We start from the raw sequence: 25440 nt of genomic DNA on the forward strand, positions 1-25440 counted from the left end.
CTGCGTGGGAGAAAGTGGCACAAGCCACCATTTGGGCTTTGCAGTCCCCCGAGTGAGAGGCAGGAGGGGGAAGAGAAGAGAAAGAGAGAGGGGGAAGAGGTAGAGGAGAGCTGAGAAAGAGAGAGAGAGGGGGAGGCAGTAGGAGAAGGAGAGAGAGAGAGATGGAGCGAGAGACCGGAGGCTCAGGAGAAAAGACCGATGTGGAGGAGAGACCTGAAAATCCCGTCTTATGACGGGCTAATTGGCTAGTTTCAAAATAAATGTGATTTATCTAATAAATTAGTAGTCTTGTTTATGTTTATTGAAAGACACTTGATACAGGATAGTCAGCTTCATGTATGTAGAAATGCTATAAGCACTGAACAATATAGGGTGGTGAGGAATTAAGAAACCATGGTGAAAGGATTTAGGGACTGTTAATATAGAACAACTAGAATTTTATGTGAAAGTTTTTGCCTTCCATTCTTATGAAAACAGCATATTTCATCTCTGATACAGCTATTTCATAGGTCATTTCTAGCTTTAGGTATATAATCCTATTATGATCCATCCTCCTGCAAGAGCTAAGAACACAAAAGCAAATAAACTCAAAATTTTGCAAGTAAGAAAAAGTACAGTTAAGGAATCCAAATAATCATAACATTGTCCCAAATATGCAGGCCCAGAGCAAAATAAAATAAAATAACCACACCAAAAAACAATAATAAAAAGGCCTGTCTAGCCATAATAAGAAGTTTAACAGCGCCATCACAAAGTAGCATCACCAAAATGCTTTATTTATAATTGCTGTTGGTTGTACATATTCCAGCTACCTTAACAGCCCTGAAGAGCTCACTGAGGTGGATCTATAGATTGAACCTCTCTAATCCCACTTGTCATGGGTGTGACCAAGTTTCCCACAATCCTATAAGGTTTGTTTATAGCTATCTGTCTTCTCTCTAGCAACCTAAAGACAATCATTCTTTATTCTTAATTAGAATTCCATGTGTTAAATACCTATTTAAATCTTCTAGATTAGGGGTGGGCAATAATTTTTGTCTGGGACCCTGGGCCATAATGAAAAATTATTGAAGTGGCTCCATGTCACCCCAGAAGGGGCGGAACCTAAACCAGAAGGGGTGGGGCCAGATGCTTCTGGGCTTCCCCATCTGCAGACCATGATTTGTCTGGGGGGAGGACAGAGGAAACTTTGCATGCTCCTCCTGCCCCCAGGCCAATCAGGGGTTGGGGGCGGGAGAGCGTATGATGTTCCTCCCACCCTGTGAGGAGCCCATGGCGCTTCAAAGCGTTGCGTGCTCCTGGCAGGGCGGAAGGAAGCTTTACGCTCCCCCGCACCAAGGTCCTAATTGGCCTGTGGGTGGGGGAGCGGCAGGGCCTCCGCAGGCTGGGTCAACCTGCGTGGCAGGCTGGATCCAACCCACAGAGGCCCTTTTGCCCACCCTTGTTCTAGATCCACATCAAGAAATTATGCAATTTACACATGAAGTACAAGGGTTAGTATGAAGCCAAATCACAGGGTTGAGAGGATGTCCTAGGAGATATTGAACATTCCTCATTCACAGCTGGTCTAGCTGTGAAGAAAAGTCAGAAGCGCAGTCATCCCAGGAGACACTGTGCATGAAGTCATCCCAGGAGACACTGGCTCTTATCTCTGAGCCAACATGAAAGGTCTTGGCTCAGATGATGGTGATGTGCTTTGAGCAAGGCCATTTGTGGCCTAGACAGCACACATTCTCCTTCAGGGACACAAATGTCCCAGGAGAGCCTCACTACCCCAACTCCCTGGGCACAACCAGTCATGGGGAGGTGCTGGCCAGGCCAGGAGAGTCAGTATGGGAAAGGATGATGGGGTGGCTTGCTTTCCCTCCATGCCGCGCACACACCGATTCTGGCAGTGACAGTGGTCCACAGGGAGAGGACTTCTGTCTCTACCTGCTGGGGGAGGGAGCAGAAGGTATTGGGGAAAGTGTGTGTGAGCAGCATATGCCACTTGCTGGGGAGAGTGGTATTGGGGTCCTTTCTTTTACTTCCCCTGGAAGGTTCCCATGCAGGGACTTGGTGTCCTCCGCTTCACCATGCTTAACAAGGAGTGGATGCTGTCCCTAGAGTGCAGGCATGCCTGTGTGCCATGTGCAGCACAGTTATTTGTCCATGATTCAGCTTCCTTAGTTGTGGCTTGTGATGGTGTCTCAACATGGAATCTGGAGTAAAGCAGGCCTCTCCAGAAACCCTGTGATCAGGAGCAAAAGGTTCCTTCATGGGTGCCTCATGCAGCTGTCTTCTCTGGATTAGTACTCCACGAGCACAGGGTGCTGTGCAATCCCCACCACCTCCCCCTATCTGTGTCTAGGGATAGTAAAGGGACTCACCTGATGGACCTTCCCTGGCCTCATCTCAACCCTTGGTGACTCTTATTGAAGGCACAGAAACAAACCATCATAATGCACAGTAAGAAAAGCAAATATGGTAGGTGACCAGATAGGTTTACAAGTGAAATCTTTAGTGAGCTTAAACACATAAGGGAGGAGTGTAAACATATTGCTCTAGAATGCAGAGGAGCAAAAGCACAATTGAATTACAGTTAGCAAGGGACGTGAAAGGTAACAAGAAAGGTTTTTACAGGCATGTTAGGTTTTTACAGGCATGTTAGCAATAAGAGTGTGATCAGAGAAAGTGTGGGGCCCTTACTGGATGAGGAAGGTAATCTAGTAACAGATGATGAAGAAAATACTCATGGAAACTGTGTAATCCTGGGAGATTTCAACTTTCCAGATATAGACTGGAGAACAACTGCTAGTAATAATAAAAGGGCTCAGATTTTCTTAGATGTGATAGCTGATGAATTCCTGCATCAAGTAGTTGCTGAACCAACAAGGGGGGATGCTATTTTAGATTTGGTTTTGGTGAGTAGCGAGGACCTCATAGATGAAATGGTTGTAGGAGACAATCTTGGCTCGAGTGATCATGAGCTAATTCAGTTTAAATTAAATGGAAGAATAAACAAAAATAAATCTGAGACTAGGGTTTTTGATTTCAAAGGGCTAACTTTAGTAAATTAAGGAAATTAGTTAGGGAAGTTGATTGGACTAAAGAAATTATGGATCTTAAAGTGGAGGAGGCCTGGAATTATTTTAAGTTAAAGTTACAGAAGCTGTCAGAAGCCTGTATCCCTAGAAAAGGGAAAAAATTTATAGGCAGGTGTGTTAGACCAAGCTGGATGAGCAAGCATCTCAGAGAGGTGATTAAGAAAAAGCAGAAAGCATATAAGGAGTGGAAAATGGGAGGGATCAGTAAAGAAAGCTACCTTATTGAGGTTAGAGCATGTAGGGATAAAGTGAGTCAGGTAGAGTTGGACCTTGCAAAGGGAATTAAAACCAATAGTAACAGGTTTTATAGCCATATAAATAGGAAAAAAACAAAAAAAGAAGAAGCATGACCGCTAATTACAAAGGATGGAGTGGAGGTTAAGGATAATCTAGGAATGGCCCAATATTTGAACAAATACTTTGCTTCAGTCTTTAATGAGGCTAATGAAGAGCTTAGGGATAATGGTAAGTTAACAAATGGGACTGAGGATAAGGAGGTAGATATTACCATATCCGAGGTAAAAGCCAAACTTGAACAGCTTAATGGGAGTAAATCAGGGGGCCCAGATAATCTTCATCCAAGAATATTAAAGGAACTGGCACATGAACTTGCAAGTCCATTAGCAAATATTTTTAATAAATCTCTAAACTCAGGGGTTGTACCATTTGACTGGAGAATTGCTAATATAGTTCCGATTTTTAAGAAAGGGGGGAAAAAAGCGACCCAGGTAACTATAGGCCTGTTGGTTTGACATCTGTAGTATGTAAGATCCTGGAAAAAAATTTGAAGGAAAAAGTAGTTAGAGACATTGAGGCTAATGGCAATTGGGACAAATTACAACATGGTTTTACAAAAGGTAGATCGTGCCAAACCAACCTGATCTCCTTCTTTGAGAAAGTAACAGATTTTTTAGATAAAGGAAATACAGTGGATCTAATCCACCTTGACTTTAGTAAGGGATTTGATACAGTACCACATGGGGAATTATTGGTTAAATTGGAAAAGATAGGGATTAATATGAAAGTTGAGAGGTGGATAAGCAACTGGTTAAAGGGGAGACTACAGCGGGTCATATTGAAAGGTGAACTGTCAGGTTGGAGGAAGGTTAATAGCGGAGTTCCTCAGGGATCAGTTTTGGGGCCAATTTTATTTAATCTTTTTATTGCTGATCTTGGCATCAAAAGTGGAAGTGTCCTAATAAAATTTGCGGATGACACAAAGTTGAGAGCTATTGCCAATTCAGAAAAGGATCGGGATATCATACAGGAAGATCTGGATGATCTTGTAAATTGGAGTGATAGCAATAGGATGAAATTTAATAGTGAGAAGTGTAAGGTTATGCATTTAGGGATTAATAACAAGAACTTTAGTTATAAGCGGGGGACACATCAGTTGGAAATAATGGAGGAGGAGAAGGACTTCGGAGTCCTGGCTGATTATAGAATGACTATGAGCTGCCATTGTGACATGGCCGTGAAAAAGGCTAATATGATCTTGGGATGTTTTAGGCGAGGTATTTCCAGTAGGTGTAAGGAGGTGTTAGTGCCATTATACAAGGCATTGGTGAGACCCCATTTGGAATACCGTGTGCAGTTCTGGTCTCCCATGTTTAAGAAGGATGAATTCAAACTAGAACAGGTACAAAGAAGGGCCACTAGGATGATCCGAGGAATGGAAAACCTGTCTTATGAAAGGAGACTCAAGGAGCTTGGCTTGTTTACTTTAACCAAAAGAAGGCTGAGGGGCGACATGATTGCACTTTTAAAATATATTAGAGGGATAAATACCAGGGAGGGAGAGGAATTATTTAAGTTTAATACCAATGTGGACACAAGAACAAATGTATATAAGCTGGCTAGTAGGAAGTTTATACTTGAGATTAGACGAAGGTTTCTAACCATTAGAGGAGTGAGGTTCTGGAACGGCCTTCCAAGGGAAGTAGTGGGGGCAAAAGATCTATCTGTTTTTAAGATTAAACTAGATGGCTACATCTAGACTGGCCCCTTCTTTGGAAGAGGCATGCTAATTTCTAACTTTGGAATAGGGAAATCCACGGGGGATTTAAATATCCCCCGCGGGATTTAAATAAACATGGCCGCCGCTTTTTTTCCGGCTTGGGGAAAAGCCGGAAAAGAGCGTCCAGACTGGCGCGATCCTCCGGAATAAAGACCTTTTCCGGAGGATCTCTTATTCCTACCTGAATACTTCCTACTTCAGGTAGGAATAAGAGATCCTCCGGAAAAGGGCTTTATTCCCGAGTATCGCGCCAGTCTGGACGCTCTTTTCCGGCTTTTCCCCAAGCCGGAAAAAAAGCGGCGGCCATGTTTATTTAAATCCCGCCGGGGATATTTAAATCCCCCGCAGATTTCCCTATTCCAAAGTTAGAAATTAGCATGCCTCTTCCAAAGAAGAGGCCAGTCTAGACACAGCCGATGGGTTTATGAAGGGGATGGTTTGATGAGATAACATGATCTTGGTAACTAATTGACCATTCATTATCAGTGGGAAATAGGACAATGGAGGGATGATAGGAGTTACTATAGAGAACTTTCTGGGTGTCTGGCTGGTGAGTCTTGTCCACATGCTCAGGGTTTAGCTGATCGCCATATTTGGGGTCGGGAAGGAATTTTCCTCCAGGGTAGATTGGCAGAGACCCTAGAGGTTTTTCGCCTTTCTCTGTAGCATGGGGTACAGATCACAGCTGGAGGATTCTCTGCATCTTGGGGTCTTCAAAGTATTTGAAGGCTTCAATATCTGAGATATTGGTGAGAGGATTATTCTAGAAGGGGTGGGTGAGATTTTGTGGCCTGCAGGGGGTCAGACTAGATGATCATAATGGTCCCTTCTGACCTTAAAGTCTATGAGTCTATGATGTAGGAAAAGTTGAAGCACTCAATGCTTTTTTTGCCTCTGTCTTCACAGACAAGGTCAGCTCCTAGACTACTACACTAGGCAACGCAGTATGGGAAGAAGGTGGGCAGCCCTCAGTGGACAAAACAGTTTAAGAACTATTTAGAAAAACTACATATACACAAATCCATGGGTCGGGATTTAAATTTATTTAAATTTAAATGGCTGCCCCGCTCTGCCGATCAGCTGTATGTCGGCAGATCGGGGCACTCTGGACGCTCCCCTGTCGACATGAAAGCCCTTTATCGACCTCCCCGGTAAACCTCATCCTACAAGGCGTAACAGGGAGGTCGATAAAGGGCTTTCAGGTCGGCGCAGGAGCGTCCACACTAGCGAGCTGAGCCGACAGCTGATCAGCTGTTTGTCGGCTCAGTGCAGCAGCCATTTAAATTTAAATGAAGCCACGATTATTTAAATTGCGGCTTCATTTCCCTCTGCCGATCAGCCTAATCTACATGGCTCCATCGATGGAGCCATGTAGTTTAGACACACCCTTATAGTAATTATGAGAAGCAGGGCAATGTGTGAAGGTCCAGAGGCAGGAGGATGTATACCATGGGTCAGTACCCTTGGCCACTTTCTCTGCCTAGATCCCCAGGTTTTTGGCTACTCTGCAAAACAGCAGCTGAAGCACCCTGCTATCCTCCAAAGCTGAGTTGTTGATGAGCCTACCACTGACTCCCCAGGGGAGGAAGATGAGGATAGGAGTGGTGGTTGGCCTCTGTCACTGCTCTCTGCACTGAGGTGATCCCGTTGTTCTGGGGGTCAGATGGCCCTTGGTGTCAGTGTGATCAAGGGTGCAGCAGTAACAATGGATGCCTGCACTGCTGAGCCTGCCAGTGCTGGATGGATGGCAGTGTTGTGGAAGTCACTGTTACCAAGGCAGAAGTCACTGCTCTGGGGAACACTGGTACTGAGATGGGAGTCAGTGTTGCAGAGCTTACCAGTTCCATGATGAAGATCAATGCCCAAAGGCTGTCAGTAATTAAGTGCTGATAACCCATTGATGCTGAGGTGTTCGCTGGTGCTATATGGATGGAAGACACTGATGCTGATGCGGGCAACAATGATGCTAGAGTGACTCTCGCTGCATTCAGCACTGATACCACCAATGCCAATCTAGATCTGGGCACCTGGGCTGGACCTTGAGCTGATTGTTACACACACAAGAGGTCCAAAAAGGCCTTCTGATAGAGGCTAGAGATCTTGACCTCTTGTTCTTAGTTCTGGAGCAATAGGAGTCAGCATAGGACTCAGAAGTCTCTCTCAAGCATAAATTACAAAGGAGCAGTGCTGGGTGCTGCTGAAGGGTGATGGGTCTCCTAGAACTGGTAAGTTTTGCACTCATGACTGACTGGTGTCAGAGAGACATGCTTTGGAGATGGAGACTGACGTAGCATTGTGAGAGGCTTGACACAAGATGGAAATGGTGGTTTGGCCGCTATTCGGAGTAATTGGTGCCATCTTCCATCATGCGGATCAAGTCCCAAGCCAAACAAATTTCTTTTGAGTGGAGAAAAGTTTAATCTCCTAGCTCTGGAGGTCCAGAAAGTGGTAATGGTTCAGACATGACAGAACCCTTTGTTGGGCAGAAGTCAAATTATCTGTGGGAGCCATCTTGCTAAAGGGCTAAAGGGTCTTGGGCTTCCCCATGGCTGGCTGCTTCCTCTATGAAGTGAAAGAATGACTTCTTCCTAACTCTTCTTTTTCTGAGGTACCAGAGACAAGATCTGCACCGACCCATCATGTGGTCCCACCATATCAGTGCCACTCTTTATGAGGCGCTAGGTCCCATACTGTTGGAACTGGTGCACTATTCACCAAGGAAAAGGTGTTCCGCATAGGATCCGCTGATCCCCGGTTAGATAGCGGACAGAGAGCTGTCTCCATGAGGAAGATCCTGAACCTTTGCTCGTGATCTTTGTGTTGATGGGTGAAAACTATTACAGATGCATCACTTTTCTTTTTGGTGACACTCACGGAGACACTTCAGGCACTCAGAGTGGGAATCACTCTTAACCATAAGCTGGCTGCAAGCTTTGCAAGCTTTAAACCTCAGGAACCAAGACATGCTGCAGTGCAGGGAAGAGAGAAAAAAAGAAAATAATCTAACTCAACTATCTTTAACTAATCAACTTAACCAACAAACAATGAATGAACAGATAGGACACTGCTAATGGTGATTACATCTACCATCATTGAGTGGTAAGAAAGAATTGGGGCTCGGTGGGTTAGCAGGGCTTTATATTAGGTGCCATGAAGGCACCACTTGAGGGGGGCACTCAAGCTGACCTGATAGATGCTGCTAGGGGAAAAAAATTCTGGGTTCTCTGCATACGAATGGACATGAACAAGCACTCGAAGAAGCACTTAAAGAAGAAGCACTCAAAGAAGCATTTGAAGAAGCACTTAAAGTCCCACAGGAAAATAAAAGACCAGCATCTAGGTTCCTTCCAGCATGGCACAGCTGTTCGATAGATTTGCAGTGTTGCTGACAGGGGATTAAGAAAAAAATGCTGATGTAAAAAAGATGCACCTTGCCTTGGTTTTGAAAGCAAGACTAAGTTGTATAGAAATTATGCTTCATTATTACTTAACCAAACACCACAAATTCACTTACATTCAAAATGCTTTTAGCCGGTGCTTAGGTTTTGCATAAGCAAGTCTGAATAAGTAGATAGGTTCCAAATTGAGCTTGGCAACCAGATGCTTCAGGTGCACACACAAAAGCTGTTCTCTTAGATTAAGAATTAATAATTATTGTAGCACAGCATTGACCACCAAACACAGGTATTCACTCCATTTTGATAATGGTGAGTCCATCTCTTTTTTTCAGAGCTCTGCCAGCACTACCAGCATGCCATTTTCATAAGAATATTTTCATAAGGATGGTCAATTGTTCTCATCCCAGGTCTGATCTCAGTTCCAGTGAAATCAGTAGGGGTTTTGTCATGGACTCAGAAGGAACAGTGTTAGGCCTACTATGTGGGAAATAGATGGTTTATTTTAGTCCTGAATCCTGTGAATACCTATGTATATGAGTAGTGTTATTGGCTCACATTCAGCATAAGGGTTTTCAGGCTGGAGCCCCGAGGACTCCAAGCATTGATGAGTGCGCTTAACTATAAACATAAGAGTAACCCTATTGACTTCAACAGAACAATTCATTTGCTTAAAATTAATCAAATGCATAACTGTTCGTAGGACTGGCACCTTAAATTGTAGCCTTCTGGGTACAGGATTCAGGGGGTTGAAGTTATCAGAAAATTCCCACAGTCTTCAAAGGTCTTTGAGTCAGATTCTGAGTCATCTTCTGATTCATGCAAAGGTTCTTAACCAAACATAACTGTCTTCTCTTGATCATCTCCAGTATATTTCAGCATTGATCTCAAATATAATCATGTAGCAGCCATATTTTATTAAACAAGAAACTTCAGAAAACATATCATCCTATTTTACCTGTGGGAAAAAGAAGGTGGCTGACCTTTTAATGGACTAACTTCTGTTTGTGAGTGAAATAAGTGTTGGAACTCCACAGAGTTCTACTTTGAAGTTACTGTGACGCATACTTTGGTCCAATAAAACATAAGATCTCACCCAACTTTTCCTTCTTATACCCTGGGACCTAAACAGCTGCAATACTGCAAACAGCATATTACCTACTTCAGTGTTTCTTTCTGATGAATTTTATGTAACAACCTATTTTGGAGACTGACACCAATATTTTAAAAAATGCCTGGTTAATGTGGGGCATCTACATCAGACAATTGCAGCCCAGTTGGATACCATTGTACCCATTGCACCATGCCTTTAATTAATCATTTACAAGGCTTTTAAAACTAAGGTGTAGACAAGCAAAAATCATTGTTAATCAATAATATATTTCACCAATATGTAGGGTTTTCTTAGCAGGCATGTAAATTATTAATGAAAGCAAATGTCTCCTAAGGAATACAGAACCTTGGTCATGAACTTTATTTTAACTCCTCTCCAAATATAGTTCTTGAATTCCAGTTCATCTAGTTTACTCTGTCATATGTCAAGTACCATTTTTTTCATCACTTCATTCAGCAGCAAGGAAAACTCCGGTATTCTACTGCTTGACTTTACAGCACATATATTTTCTTCCTATAAATCAGGGTGGGGAACCTTTTTTGAGTCTGGGGCCTCTGATCCACAGTTGGAGGTCAGAAAACAAAACAACCCCACAACCAACCAACCAACAAAACCCACCCCAAACAAAACCTCATTGACATGCCACTGACTAAAAAGGAGAAAGACACCCCCCCACATTCCCCTTGCACACCAGAGTCTGAGGGGTCCAAGCTAATAATTTTTGTGTGCTCCAGCGCCATGGGAAGATAGCGGGGGCTGGAGCACCAGTGCAGGCTCCCCAATCTGGGAGGAAGCGTCGAGCCTCAGAGGCTGCATCCTGGCAAGTCGGTGGCTGTATCTGACCTCCGGGTCTTAGGTTCGCCACCCTGCTATAAAGTATAGGTAATGTGTGAGAGCGAGGACTGCCAACAGGGGAGGGAGGGTAGCTGCCCCAGGGCCCAGTAATTAGAAATGTCCTAGAGCTCTGGGCTGCCACCATGGCAAGAGAAGCAGCCAGAATGCCAGGTCCTTTAAATTACTGCTAGAGCCCCATGAGGCACAGTCCAGGTGGCACAAAGGACTGCATTGGGAAGTCTAGTCCCCAGCCCTGCCACTTCCCCTAACCCCAAGATGCTGCTCCATCTGGAGGGGCCTGGATCTGACCCCCCCCCCCCCACACACACATCTTGCACAGGGTCCAGTGAAGTCTATTGCCAGCCCTAGTGAGAGCAATAGAAATAGGATACTGTTTTACATGTTCTTTTACTGGTTCACAAAAAAATGGAGGGAATGTAAAATCACAAGATATGTGAAGCTCGCAATCCTCCAATACTTATATTCTATTAAATTCAGCTACAGTTATGATCAGTTCTATCCTTATTGTCTATTTTTGCAAATGACTGTGTCCATTCTACCCTGCCTACTAGTTAAGCAATGGGAGGTAGGCTTGATAATGAAAAGAAAAAGGAATTAGTAGCTCAGACCACTCCATTGGAAAAAATAATATTCTGTTAAGATTGCAAACAGTAGCATGAGATGAGAAATTAGATTTAAAAGTAATTTTCATTCAAGCAGAGTGATTTTGGAAACAATTATCAGATTTTCTGTAAACTGCTCTGTTTACAAGCACATCTTCATTAACTCCTTCCTAGAATAAAAATGCCTGGATCTTGATTCTCTGCTATACTATAGCAACAGATCCCTGATTCTCACAGCACTGACAAAAGTCTGGCTGATTATGGATTGCTGTACTTTGACCTATTGATACAGGTTTCTTGATGGGCCTCACACCACACTCACTTCCCACTCCTGTCTCCGACCAACATGTATTCTCCTGACCATAACATGCCACCAAAGCCAGAACTGAGGGGAATGACAGACGCCTACTCAAGGAGCTCATCTCCAAAAGAGGAATTCACTCCAGGCCATTTTGTGCCTCCACATCTAAGAAGAGAATCCAGCCCCTGTATGGGCAGCCTAGCAGCCCTTCTTCTTTTTCCCCTACAAGTCTCGCTGGACATTTCAGCAGTGATTTGATAGTGATCAGTGATCATTGAAGTTGGGTAGCACATGATGAGTTTCTAGGTATCAAGGGTTCAAAACAATGGGAACATTAATATTACTAAATTGTTCATTATTTCTCATTTCCCCTTGACTTTGAAATAAAGAAATAATCATTTACGGGGGGGGGGGGGGGGGGAACAAAGCAAGTCAAACTAGACTGCCTGCTCGTATGATAAATGTATAATCACCATACATTTGCATCTGGGTTTTTTTTTCATATGCAGGTATTTCATAGATTGGAAGAGTGATGCCGACAGCTACTTTACAATAGATGGATCTGAAGGAACCATTGCAACTAATGAGTTGCTGGACAGGGAAAGCACTGCACAGTACAATTTCTCTATAATTGCAAGTAAAGTTAGTAAGTATGGCATGAATTAAATTAAGATACTAAAGTAGTGGCTCTCAAAATACAGTGCTTGGAATTGAGCATCCTTTAAAATTGTTTTTTCTATGGAATTGAGCTTTGTTTAAAATGTTTATTGCTTTAAGGACATATAACATTTATCAGCTTGGAAAGACTAAGCGTCATATTCAGATACTCATATATAATCAGGTTTGACCTGTACTTTTTAAGCAAGCACAGTTCCCACAAAATCAATTGGAATTTTGCTATCAGAAAGAGGTTGGGGTTAAAGCAGAGGTGGACAATAATTTTTAATGGGGGAGGGGGCACTCCAAGATTTTTACAAGTGGTCGAGAGCCACACTTCTATGGAGGAGGTGCAGGGTCTGGGACAGAGCTTGAGTGCAGGACAGGGTGTGGGGTCTGAGAGGGAGTTTGAGTGAAGGAGGGAGTTTTGTCCTGGGAAAGGGTGAGACTGGGGCAGAGGGTTTTGGTGGTGACCTGGGGCAGGAGGTTGGGTTGCAGGGTCAGAGAAGTGCAGCTGCAGTGGCACAGGAGTGTGGTGTTTTAGATGCTGCTTGTAATTATTAGAACTGGGAGCACTGGCTGTTGGGAATCTGGAAGCACAGGAAACTGGAAGGAGGGGGGAGGAGATGGACCAGGCCTGAGTGAGAGCTACAGAGGGGAGCAGCAGGAAGGAGGAGGAGCAGCTTTGTAAAGAGGTTTCACCTTTGGTAAATAAAGGCCTGTTGAAGTTTGTTACTACCTTGCTTTCATGATACAACAAGGAGTCAGCAAACAGAGCTGTAAACAGGGGAGTTTGAGTGGGAGTTCTGTTGGAGGAGAAGTTTGTATTTGGTTTTGTATTTGTATTGTTTGTATGTGTAGAGGCTTGTAGGGGCAGCGTGCTATGAGAGAAGTTGAACCCTGATTGTAGGGGCAGTGTGCTACGAGGGAAGCTGAACCCTGATTAGGCTTTGCTGATTAGGAGTCCTATAAAGGCAGCGACACAGACAGTTGCAGCGACACAGGAGTCAGCAAACAGAGCTGTAAACGGGAGATTGAGTGGGAGTTTATAAGGGGAATTTGGATTCTGGGACTCATTTGGGGTTTGTTTTTGCTTGGGGGTGGGGGGTGTTTTGGTTTGTTTTTGTGTTTGCCGGATTAACAGGATTTAGGTGAGAAGGCTGATTAACACAGAAGTAGCAGTGGCCAGGACCCAAGCAGTAGAGGACACAAGGAGGATGATTGGATGTGGTAGCTGCGGGATGTACATGATCCTGGAGCGGGTACCTGAGAGGAGTTTTGTTTGCATGAAGTGCCGCCTGATAGAGCTGATGGAAGAAAAGATCCAAGGATTGGAGATGCAGATGGAAACTCTGGTCGAGTTTAAAAGGGGTTTCGAGCAGATGATGGAGCAAAGGCATGAGGTGGCTGAAGGGGAAAGCTTAGATATGCAGATGGAAGCAGGATCAAAGGCCTCTGAGGGGGGACTGCTGGGTGACGAAAATGGACAGTGGAAACATGTGACTAAGAGAACCAAGCAGAAGAGAAGATGGGCCAGTGAAGGAGAAATTGAGCTCAAGAACAGGTATGCGGAGTTGGAGAATGAAGAAGGGGTACAGCAGGTGGCCACTGAAGGTGGAAGGGCAAGGAAGAAGAGAAGAGTGGTTAGTCTCATAGATAAAGGGGAAGAGTCTATGGAGACAACACCAATAATGAGCACTAGGAGGATACAGGATGGGTTGAAGAGGATTACAAGGTAAAATAGGAATGGAAAGGATTTGCAGCCAGAGGAAACAAGAGATAGACCAGAGAATCACACTGTCACCAGAAAAAGGCAGGTGTACGTGTTTGGAGACTCCTTATTGAGAAGAATAGACAGGCCTGTAACCAGAGCTGATCCACAGAATAGAAGGGTGTGCTGTCTGCTAGGTGCTAAGATATGAGATGTGGAACTGAGGTTGAAGGGGATCCTAAAGGGAGCGGGAAAGAATCCATTGATCATCCTTCATGTAGGAAAAAATGATATGGCTAGATTCTCGCTGGAACGAATTAAGGGAGACTATGCCAGGCTGGGGAAGACGCTTAAGGAAATCGAGGCTCAGGTGATCTTCAGTGGGATTCTGCCTGTTCCTAGAGAAGGGCAACTAAGATGTGACAGGATTATGATGCTCAAGAGATGACTCAGGCAGTGATGCTATAAGAAGGGCTTTGGGATGTATGGCCTCTGGGAGGCATTCATGGACAGAGGACTGATCTCTCGGGATGGACTTCACCTAAGTAGGGAGGGAAATAGACTTCTAGGATGGAGGCTGGCACAACTGATTAAGAGAGCTTTAAACTAGGAATTTGGGGGAGACGGTTGGGAGATGTCCAGGTAATCTCTATGCTGGATTTTAGCATTGAGATGGAGGAAAACAAAGTAAGAAAGGATATAGTGGGAGGTAGGAGAATGGACATAAGGAGGAAGGGTAGAGTGGATACTAGTCTAATAGGTCATATTGGAGGTACGATGTCCGGGCCAAATTGGGTAAAGAATGTGAGTGAGGCCAAACAGCAAAAATTAAGATGTTTGTACACCACTGTGAGGCGCCTAGGTAACAAAATGGAGGAACTAGAGCTACTGGTCCAGGAAGTGAAACCAGATATTACAGGAATAACAGAAACATGGTAGAATACTAGGCGTGACTGGAGTACAGGTATTGAAGGGTATGTGCTGATTAGGAAAGATAGAAATAAGGGTAAAGGTGGCGGAGTAGCACTGTATATCAATGATGAGGTAGATTGTAAAGAAATAAAAAGTGATGGAATGGAGAAGACAGAGTCTGTCTGGGCAAAAATCACATTGGGGAAGAAAACTATCAGATCCTCCCCTGGGATAGTGGTTGGGGTGTGCTATAGACCACCGGGATCTAATTTGGATATGGATAGAGACCTCTTTAATGTTTTAATGCAGTAAATACTAATGGAAACTGCGTAATCATGGGAGACTCAACTTTCCAGATATAGACTGGAGAACAAGTGCTAGTAATAATAATAGGGCTCAGATTTTCCTAGATACAATAGCTGATGAATTCCTTCATCAAGTAGTTGCTGAACCAACAAGGGGGGGATGCCATTTTAGATTTGGTTTTGGTGAGTAGCGAGGACCTCATAGAAGAAATGGTTGTAGGGGACAACCTTGGCTCGAGCGATCGTGAGCTAATTCAGTTCAAACTGAATGGAAGGATAAACAAAAATAAATCTGAGACTAGGATTTTTAATTTCAAAAGGGCTAATTTTAATAAATTAAGGAAATTAGTTAGGGAAGTGGATTGAACTAAAGAATTTATGGATCTAAAGGTGGAGGAGGCCTGGGATTATTTTAAGTTAAAGTTGCAGAAGCTATCAGAAGCCTGTATCCCAAGAAAGGGGGAAAAAATTTATAGGCAGGTGTGTTGGACCAAGCTGGATGAGCAAGCATCTCAGAGAGGTGATTAAGAAAAAGCAGAAAGCATATAAGGAGTGGAAGATGGGAGGGACCAGCAAAGAAAGCTACCTTATTGATGTTAGAGCATGAGGTTAGAGCATGTGAGACAGGCTAAAAGTCATGTAGAATTGGACCTTGCAAAGGGAATTAAAACCAATAGTAAAAGGTTTTATAGCCATATAAATAGGAAAAAAAATGAAGAAGTGTGAGGAAGGAGGAAGTTCAGGGTCGGGGAAGGAGTTGTGACATGGAGGAGGTGGGGAGAGGGGGTACAGAGAATTTTGGTGGTGACCTGGGGCAGGTAATTGGCCTCATTAGCACCAGCACTATAATTGACAGGTATTTTTCCCTCTCTCTTCTTTTTTTGTTATAAATTGTGAGGGTGTCCCCCTTTTTTCTACATTCAAGCTCATCTGAGGAAGTAGGCTTTGCCCATGAAAGCTCATGATACTATAAATATACATATGTTAGTCTCTATGACTACACTACAAAGAAAAGTTGGAAAAAGATACACAAATTATAAACTGCAATTTGTGTATCTTTTTCCACTTTTCTTCCGAAAGAGGCTTTTCTGAAATTTGGCGAGTGTGCAGAGGGACAAATTTCAGAAAAACCTCCTCTATCAGCACACCTCTTTTCCCTCATGAAACGAGGTTTACAGAGATGGTGAAAGAATGCATCTGCTTTTCTGAAAAAAAATTTTTTTTTTGTGGAAAAGCGCGAGCATTCCTTGAATGTGGCAGTGCTTTTCCATGATATCTCTGGTATCCCAGAAAAGTGCTGCAGTCTAGATGTAGCCTAAGATGCTGCAGGACTACTCACTGTTTTTATTGTTTGTCTTGTACGTGTACTGAACTTTTAAATGGAGAAAATTACTTCCTTGCTGCAGAAGTAATTGCCATTTGGGGGAGGGGAGGTGCACTACACCAGAGAAAGAGAGTTGAAGCTCTTAAGTGGTGACCCTTCTTTTGTGTTTGTGTTGTTTACTTAATAAGATCAAGCTGATCAAGTCAAAGAGAAAGCATAACTTTCCTCTTTCTGTAGGGAGGAGTATAATGTCTATTTTAATTCACAGACAAAAACTATATTAGAATCATAGGACCGTAAGAGACTTCTGGAGTTCATCAAGTCCAGCCCCCTGCCCAAAGCAGGATCAACCATAATTAAACCATCCCAGCCAGGGCTTTGTCAGGCCAGGACTTAAAAACCATATTAGAATGGAGTTCAGGTCGAGATGATACCAGTAATGGAAGGTTCTATATGAATCCACCTGCCCGATCCATCTCTCTTTCTAATCTGCCAAGTCCCCTTCTTAATTATTCCCTGGCTGTCTTCTTCCATGCTCATCTCTGTGCCTTTTTTAGTTTTCCCCGTGTTGGGAACTTCCTCCTTTTCATGGGGCATCAAGCAATCATTCTCCTCTTCATTCATATCCTTCAAAGTTAATTTTTACAGGGTTGTTACATCCTTTGAGGAACCTGTTGTACAATCATCTGTCATCTTGGTGCATTTTACATCTGTACTGTACTATTTTTCTGTTTTAGAATTAAAGTTCCTGAGGTAGGGACCATGTTTTCCCTATGTATTATTCAGCAATGAGTACTCACTAATCAATACATACTAGCAATGTAGAAAATAGAACTTTGTAGAGTATAAAACTTTCTCCAGCTGAAAACAAAATCTCAGTTATAATTGTCCAATACTGTGCCAGAGGAACTATGGATTTAAACTGAAGGAGTCATCTTATTATTTGTAAATACTAAACCTGTGATTTCTATCCTTACCTTTGTATGGGAACAAAGTATGGGTTTTGAGTGATTTAGAAAAAATAGCCAAGAAGAATTGTAACCTGATTCCAGAGGATTTTCAAGAAATGCAAATATGGTGTTGCAGCAATAAGGTCTCTAAGTTTTGCTTAAACATATCCTATTTAGATTTAATGGTAAGTAATGAGCATTTTTTATTTGACAACTTGTCCTGAAATAAAACAGTAGTTATAATGAACTCAATGTGAATCCATTTATTATTCTTCCAGACTCCAGAGAAATTAAAAAAAAAAACACCCAGGTTCACTTATCTGTGTACCAACATGACATATAAAAGGAAATAGAGTTATAGTTATAGTGCTTATGTTAGAGTTGTTGCATGTAGTCCCCATTATGAAATTCCCAATTCTAACTATTAGCCAAGTTAGTAAATCTACACCTCTCACACATTTGAAATTCACATCCCCTTACACCTTAATACTTGTGCATCAAATGTTATTTATGGTATTAAAAAGAAATGTTATATACCCAGTACACCTATAATTGGCGATACTTTGGAGAATGAAGAAATATTACCTGTCAAAGCTTCGTATATGTCTGTCTAACTCATAGGTAACACAGGGAAATGCTGGGATTTCAGAAATGCTAAGTAGGAGAGATGGAGGGAAAAAAAGTTTGTGAATTTCCCTGCCGTGGAAATATTTTAACACTTTACCTATCATATTCACATCATCTACCATGGAGAGGGAGTGAGGAGACCATTGGCGAAAACTAATTAAATTATTAGTAGATGAGTACTGATTTAAAATTGCATATTACTAAAGTTACTCAATACTGATGTAGGAACTGTGGAATGACTACACCTGATTGAATTAATAGTCAATTAAATTCTGAGTGCTGTCTCTGAAGGTAGCTATCACCAGTCCTTCAGAGGAAGGTGAAAAATACTGGATAATGGACAATTATAGAATAGCTGTCCAATCAAGAAAGTTTATTCCTTAATACCATCAATTGGTATAGTCCTATATCCTGAAGCATGAGGTTTTATATTTCTTTTGAATTGTTATCCAAACTACGTGAAAAAGTTCACTTATCTTTTTATCATATGTTCATCATTTCAAGCCACCACAGGAAAACAAAGTGTAAATAGCTTTTGAAAATTAACATGCTCAAAAATTGACCATTTAATTTTAAATCTCCCAGCATGAGGAGGAGAATGATTTGGTTAACTGTCTCATCCATTCAAGTAATTTTACATAAAACACAATTCTTTGAATGGTCACTGTCTCAGTTTGCGCATGTAATGGATGCCCCCCCATACTTTATCAAATGGATTTACGGACAGAAACATGCATAACTCAAAGATGCTTGGGACAAATTGCCTCATGTAACCTATCATAGTATGTCTACACTACAGCACTAATTCGAACTAACGTAATTCTATTTAGTTAATTTGAAATAAGCTAATTCAAATTAGTTTTTAGGTCTAGATGCACTAATTCAAATTAGCGTTTTGCTAATTTGAACTAGCATGTCCACATTGAGTGGACCCTGAACCGAGGTTAAGGATGGCCGGAAGCAGTGCCGGCAGGGCATCAGGTTAGGACTTAGAGTGTGGAGCTGCTGTCTCAGGCTAGCAGAGGGCTGTGCTTAAAGGGACCTGACCCCCACCCTGGACAGACAGTTCTCAGGGTTCCCCACTTGCTTGTCTAACTCGATGAGGGACAGCAAAGCAGTCCTGTCTTGGAGTGCTCTGAGTGCCCACACTCGGCACATCACAACACTCGGCCATCAGCCCGGCTGCACTTGCTGCAGGCTGCCATCCAGAGGGATCAATCAGGAGGCTGTCAGGATCCAGGAGGCCCTGCAGAAGGGCTTCCACCCCGAGAAGCCCAGAGCCACCCCAGTCCTCCCCATCGGGGGCTCATGCCCCATTCCTCCTTCCACTTACCCCTCCCTAGCCCCCCTTGCTGATGTAAAAAATAAAGAACACGAGTGTTCAAAAATAGAAACTCTCTTTATTTAACAAAACTGGGGGAGGGAGGATTAACCTCTGGGGAGACTGGGAAAAGGAGGTGGCAGAGGGAAAGAGAGAGGGTGGTAGAGGAGAGAGGAGGGGGAAACTTGGGAGGAGGGAGCAGGAAGGGGGAAGCCAGGGGAAGAAGGAGAAGGGGAAGTATAAAACTATGGTACTCCATATTTTCAGTACTGTGTACAGATGTGGTCTCCTCACCTCAAAAAAAGTATTTTGGCCTTGGAAAGAGTACAGAAAAGGGCAACTAAAATGATTAGGGGTTTGGAACAGGTCCCATATGAAGAGAGGCTAAAGAAACTGGGACTTTTCATCTTAGAAAAGAAGAGACTGAGGGGGGATATGATAGAGGTCTATAAAATCATGAGTGGTGTGGAGAGGGTGAATAAAGAAAAGTTCTTCATTAGTTCCCATAATATAAGGACTAGAAGACACCAAATGAAATTGATGGGCAGCAGGTTTAAAACTAATAAGCGAAAGTTCTTCACACAGCACATAGTCAACCTGTGGAACTCCTTACCACAGGAGGCTGTGAAGGGTAGAACTATAACAGAGTTTAAAGAGAAGTTAGATAAATTCATGGTGGTTGGGTCCATGGAGTGGTATTGGCTAGGGGGTAGTAACGGTGTCCGTGGCCTCTGTTTGTGGAAGGCTGGAGATGGATGGTACGAGAAAAATCGCTTGGTCATTGTTTTCAGTCCATCCCGTCCGGGGTACCTGGTGCTGGCCACTGTCGGCAGACAGGCTACTGGGCTAGATGGACCTTTGGTCTGACCTAGTACGGCCATTCTTATATTCTTATGTTCTTAGCTCGGGGCTCAGGGTCACGGGTCTCACTGGACCAACTTGATTTTCATGCAGACCTGCTCCTGGGTTCGCATATGGCCTTTGGTGGTGAGGCTGGCAGCTATCCTGCCCTAGATGGCTGCATTCCTGTGCCTAGTGCGGATATCGTGGACGTTGGAGGACTCCCCCCAAACCTTGATGAGGTCCACGATCTCCGCAGGCAGGCAGGCGCCCGCCTCTTGTGACCCCCGGGCAGGCTCCTGGAAGCCGCCAGCCTGGTCCTGGGAAGAGGCGGAGGGCTGGGTGGCAGCAGGGGGCTGTCTCATGCCGTGCCAGGTGCAGGGTCTGCTGGCTGGGTGCTGGCAGGCTTGCATCTGGCAGAAGCACTGTAGCCAGACCATGCCCCCTTAAGAGCTCCGGGGCCGGGAGGGAGGCAGAAGAGTTTCCCTGGTTTGGCCCAAAGTGACCTCAAGGGCAACCTGGGAAGGGCTAGCTTCCAACTAGCTTGAATTAAGTGGCTACACAGCCTTTAATTCGAACTACTTAATTCTAACTAGGCATTACTCCTCGTAGAATGAGGTTAACCTAGGTCGAATTAAGCGCTCCGCTAGTTGGATTTAAATTAGAACTAGCGGTTTGTATGTGTAGCCCCTATTAAAGTTAATTTGAACTAACGGTTGTTAGTTCTAATTAACTTTGTAGTGTAGACATACCCTCAATCTTCATGTCATAATCTGCTGGGACTGTATATCTCATTTTGGTGTATGTATCATTTGGTGTATATATAATTCATATGGAGTATGGAATGCTTTATGGTTTTAAATGTTCAAAGGGTGGCCTTCAAAGGTGTTTGCAATGCTAGGATGCCTCAGTGTCTGGGCAATCATATGTAAACAGCCTTTTATCCTTTAAGTCTTAGCAGTGGTTGATCCAATGAAGTCATGGGACTTCTCTAATTGGTAGGGGCTGGCCAGGTAACTTTCCATCTAGGGGTGGAATGCAGAAAGAGGATTCCCACCCAAAATGGGAATTTATAAAACAACAGGGAGCTAGGAGTTTCTTTGTGTTTGGGCTGGTATATCACACCCAAGAAAGTGAACCAGAGACCATAGGGAAAATCAGACTTCCCTGATTTGGAGGCTTATCTGGAATAAGAGCAGTTTTAGGGTGAGTTTGTAATAAATTTGTCCTGAGGTTTTAGTGGTAGAATTAGCTAAGCGTTTTCTATTATTTTAAATGTTAATCTACTTTGTTCTGCCCGTTTTCACTTACAACCACTTAAACCCTACTGCTTGTACTTAATAAAATCATCTTTATTTACTATCAAGTCCAGTGTAAATAATTATTACCTGGGGGAGCAATCAGTGTGTACATCCCCTTTCATTGCTAAAGAGAGTTACCTAAATAATTCATTTGTGGGGTTTTGATCTCATTTGGGGAGTGGTATCCTAGGAACCTAGGCCCAAAACTGCATTTTCCTTGGACTTGAAGAGTTTCATTGTCTGTACTGCTCCTCGCAGCAGGGAGCAGTGATCTCAGCTCTGTGCCTTGGCTGCGGGAGACTAGGGAGCCAGCTCAGCAGGACAGGGTAGTGAGAAACCCCACAGAGCAGGAAGGCGGGTGGCACTGGCCTTGTCAGCACCCTAGAAAGCACCCGGAAGGGGTCTTCCATGACCGCACCCCGACACAGAGGCTATTTTAAAAAAGCCCAACCATATATATATTTATGACATGAGCTACATACCATTCAATTAATACCAGATATGAATTCAGTATCTAATGGCCAGTCTCTAAGGATAGACGGAGCCATGTAGATTAGTGTACTTGAAAAAGGGAAATGAAGCGGCGATTTAAATAATCGCCACTTCATTTACATAAAAATGGCTGCTGCGTTGTGCCGATCAGCTATTTGGCGACACAGTGCGGTAGGCTGGATGCTCCGCGGTCAACAAGGGAAGCTCTTGTCAACCGTCCCAGTAAACCTCATTCCACGAGGCACAACGGGGTGGTCGACAAGGGCTTCCCTTGTTGATCACGGAGCGTCCAGACTACCGTGCTGTGCCGCCAAACAGCTGATCGACACAGTGCAGCAGCCATTTTGATGTAAATGAAGAGGCGATTATTTAAATTGCCACTTCATTTCCCTATGTCTAGAAACCTCATCTACATGACTCCGTCTATGGAGCCATGTAGTCTAGACATACCCTAAGTTGCTACATTTCATATGACAGGTACAAGTGAAGCAAATTGCCCAGTGTTACACCAGAATTCTGTAGCCAGGAAGTGAACTCAGAGGTCCCAGGTCACTACCCAGTGACTTAAGCACAAAACTATCCTTGCCTTGTTTCATTCATTACCCAGTGAGTGCATGCTCACTCTGCTGATTGGCTGAGCCTTGGTAGGGGGAGGGGCTTTCAGGCACTCCAGTGCTTTATAAGGCAGTGGGCAAGCAACCAAGGAGCTTGTGAACAGGTGAGTGCTAACAGGGAGTTTAGAGAGGGAGTTCTCCAGGTAAAGGAGAAGCAGATACAGGACTCTTGAGGGAAGTGTGTGTTGTTATTGGGGCTTTCTTACTGTGTGCTGAGCTAGTGTTTGGTAGTATGTGGTGGGGTTTTTTTTCCCCCCTGTGAGTGAGGCTTTAGAGTGGGAGTTCTCCAGGTAGAGGAGAAGCAGATACAGGACACTTGAGGGAAGTGTGTGTTGTGTTAATTGTTACAATTAACTAATTGACCATTTATTATCAGTGGGAAATAGGTCAATGGAGGGATGATAGGAGTTACTATAGAGAACTTTCTGGGTGTCTGGCTGGTGAGTCTTGCCCACATGCTCAGGGTTTAGCTGATTGCCATATTTGGGGTCGGGAAGGAATTTTCCTCCAGGGTAGATTGGCAGAGACCCTAGAGGTTTTTCGCCTTCCTCTGTAGCATGGGGCACAGATCACAGCTGGAGGATTCTCTGCATCTTGGGGCCTTCAAAGTATTTGAAGGCTTCAATATCTGAGACATAGGTGAGAGGATTATTCTAGGAGGAGTGGGTGAGATTCTGTGGCCTGCACTGTGCAGGGGGTCAGACTAGATGATCATAATGGTCCCTTCTGACCTTAAAGTCTATGAGTCTATGCCAAGAATAGAATTTATACATAAGATCCCGGGGTTTATACTGCTGTTGTCGAAGCACCTGTACTCCCTACTGACTTCACTGGGAGTTGGTTGTGCACAGCTTTTTAGAAACTGTCACTTCACTTGTATTCGGGTGCCCAAATCATCACAGATACAATGGATCACAAAAATTCATACTTTGCTCTCTAGATTTTTCTCCTCTGAAACAATAAGCTACATTTTTTGAAATGAACAAAACAAATACTAAGATTGTTCCCCACAATTTAGAGAAAATCTAACTTCTGTCTGGCTTCCAAGGCATCTTTGCAATCGACTATGTAATCTGTTTCTTGTGCTTGCCATTTAAATATTGCCACTATCTTGGGTCCTGTCAGCTCAAAGAGAAATACAAAAGAAACAGGGCTTTGCCAAAATGCAACTTTGCATGGAATATAATATCAAGGTCATGAAAAAGTTGCTATGGAGCAGCTAAGCCTACCACATTCCTGGGACACAGTCCTTATTGATTTTCATTGCACATCTGTAGCTTCAAGATGGGCCATATTTAAAATCAATGATGATGCTTATCTTACATTTCTTCCCCAGCATCTTGCCTTGCTATGATTGTGTAGGCCTCAACAGATAAAGTTACTTTCCAGTAATTGCACAAGTGCAATGCAACTCAAATTGCTAAAGATAGTGGCAGGCAATATATAAACTTAAACGCAGATATGGATGAATAATGCAGACTTTCCTTACAAGCTGATAGTGCTGGCTATGGCTCATATAATGCTATTATTAGCATCAAACCCAGCAGGTAATAATTTTTAAAAGGAAATAAATTTAAAGAACAGAGCAAGAGAAAAATTCTATTATTATTATTTATGGTAAAAATGTCTGGTAGTACCCTTATTACTCTTAAGCTTATAACTAGGCTCAGACAGGACTATAGTAAGGAACTAGCAAACATGAGAAAGGAAAGAGGAATATGAAGAGGAATCTGATCCCTTTATATTATTTTTCATGATTATCAAGGGTTACCCAGAAAGGGTATTTTTTCAAAGTGGTACATAGGAATTCATCAAAAAAACAACCAAACCAACTCCATTTATTTTCATGACAGTCACACAAATCCCTTCTTAGCTTTTTTTTTTAATTTCTACACAGTGCTACAGAAGCTGAAAATAAAATGAAAATATTTTTTATATGAAACACTTCTGAAATAAAATTCATATAGATATGACATACAGAAAGGCTATTATTTAATAGGAATTATCAAGATTTAAACAATTGTAACTGTTCAGCTGCTTCCTTTTATAAGATACTTGCAAGAACATTGTTCACTCACAGCACATTATTAGAAAAATATTTAAGTGTAAAAATACAGACTGTTCCTTCCTACTGCCTGTTCTTCTACATCTTAGCGCAGAAGAAGTTCTGAACCTATATTCATTGCTTCCCCGAAAATGAATTTACAATAAACTCAGGGAATCAAGTCTCAGAGGGGTAGCCATTTAAAAAACAATGGGTAGTCCTGTGGCAACTTAGGGCACATCTACACTGTGCCCTTAGAATATATCCACACAGAAATATATCCACCTTATTATTTCAAAATAATTACCCATGCTTCTGATGAGGAATAATGCTGATTTTGAAACTGATATTTCAATATAGGGTTAGTGTGGATGCTCAGCTGCTGCTATTTCAAAATAAGTGGCCTCCCCAGGCCCCTCGTAGCTGCCCTGGTGGCTACTCTGGCCACAGCCCTGACAACTCAATGCTGCCCTTCTCCTGCAGTTTTTACACCTTTGGCAGAAGGGAAAGGGCTCATGGCACCTCAACAGCCCTGCCAGTCCTGTGCCACACAGCACTGAAGCTATGGCAGAGCACAGCACTGCCTCTGAGCCTCACACAGCTGCCAGCATGCCAGCAGCCACCTCAGAAGCCCCTGGCCAGGGGCAAAAAAAGGTACCCACTTGAACTGGTGCAGAGATCCTGGATTTTATAGAGGTCTGGGGTAAGGAGTGAAACCTCCGGGATCTCCACACCAGATGGCACAATGCTGAGGTCTACAGCTAGATGGCCACAAGCCTGTCCCAGAAGGGGCGCAGCTGCACCCAGAACCAGGTGTGAGTGAAAATGAAGGATCTGCATCAGGCCTACACAAAGGCCAGGGAACAAATTTCCCATTCTGAGGTGGCACCCCAGACCTACTGCTTTTACGAGGAGCTGGATGCCATCCTGGGCCCTCCTTCCCCCCTCATCATTGACACCAGCCAAGACACA

The 25440-nt window shown here is 43.3% G+C and overlaps 1 protein-coding gene across 2 annotated transcripts in view; it reads left to right on the plus strand.

Moving 5' to 3' along the window:
• CDH12 (cadherin 12) overlaps nt 1-25440 on the plus strand; it is a 785724-nt gene that overhangs the window by 735851 nt on the left and 24433 nt on the right. For both annotated transcript variants that reach the window (XM_075921427.1, XM_075921428.1), the window contains one exon: nt 11880-12016. In XM_075921427.1, the coding sequence (XP_075777542.1) occupies nt 11880-12016 (137 nt within the window). The remainder of the gene's footprint in view (nt 1-11879; nt 12017-25440) is intronic.

Source organism: Pelodiscus sinensis, chromosome 2, assembly GCF_049634645.1.
Source record: "Pelodiscus sinensis isolate JC-2024 chromosome 2, ASM4963464v1, whole genome shotgun sequence".
Lineage (NCBI taxonomy): Eukaryota > Metazoa > Chordata > Testudines > Trionychidae > Pelodiscus > Pelodiscus sinensis.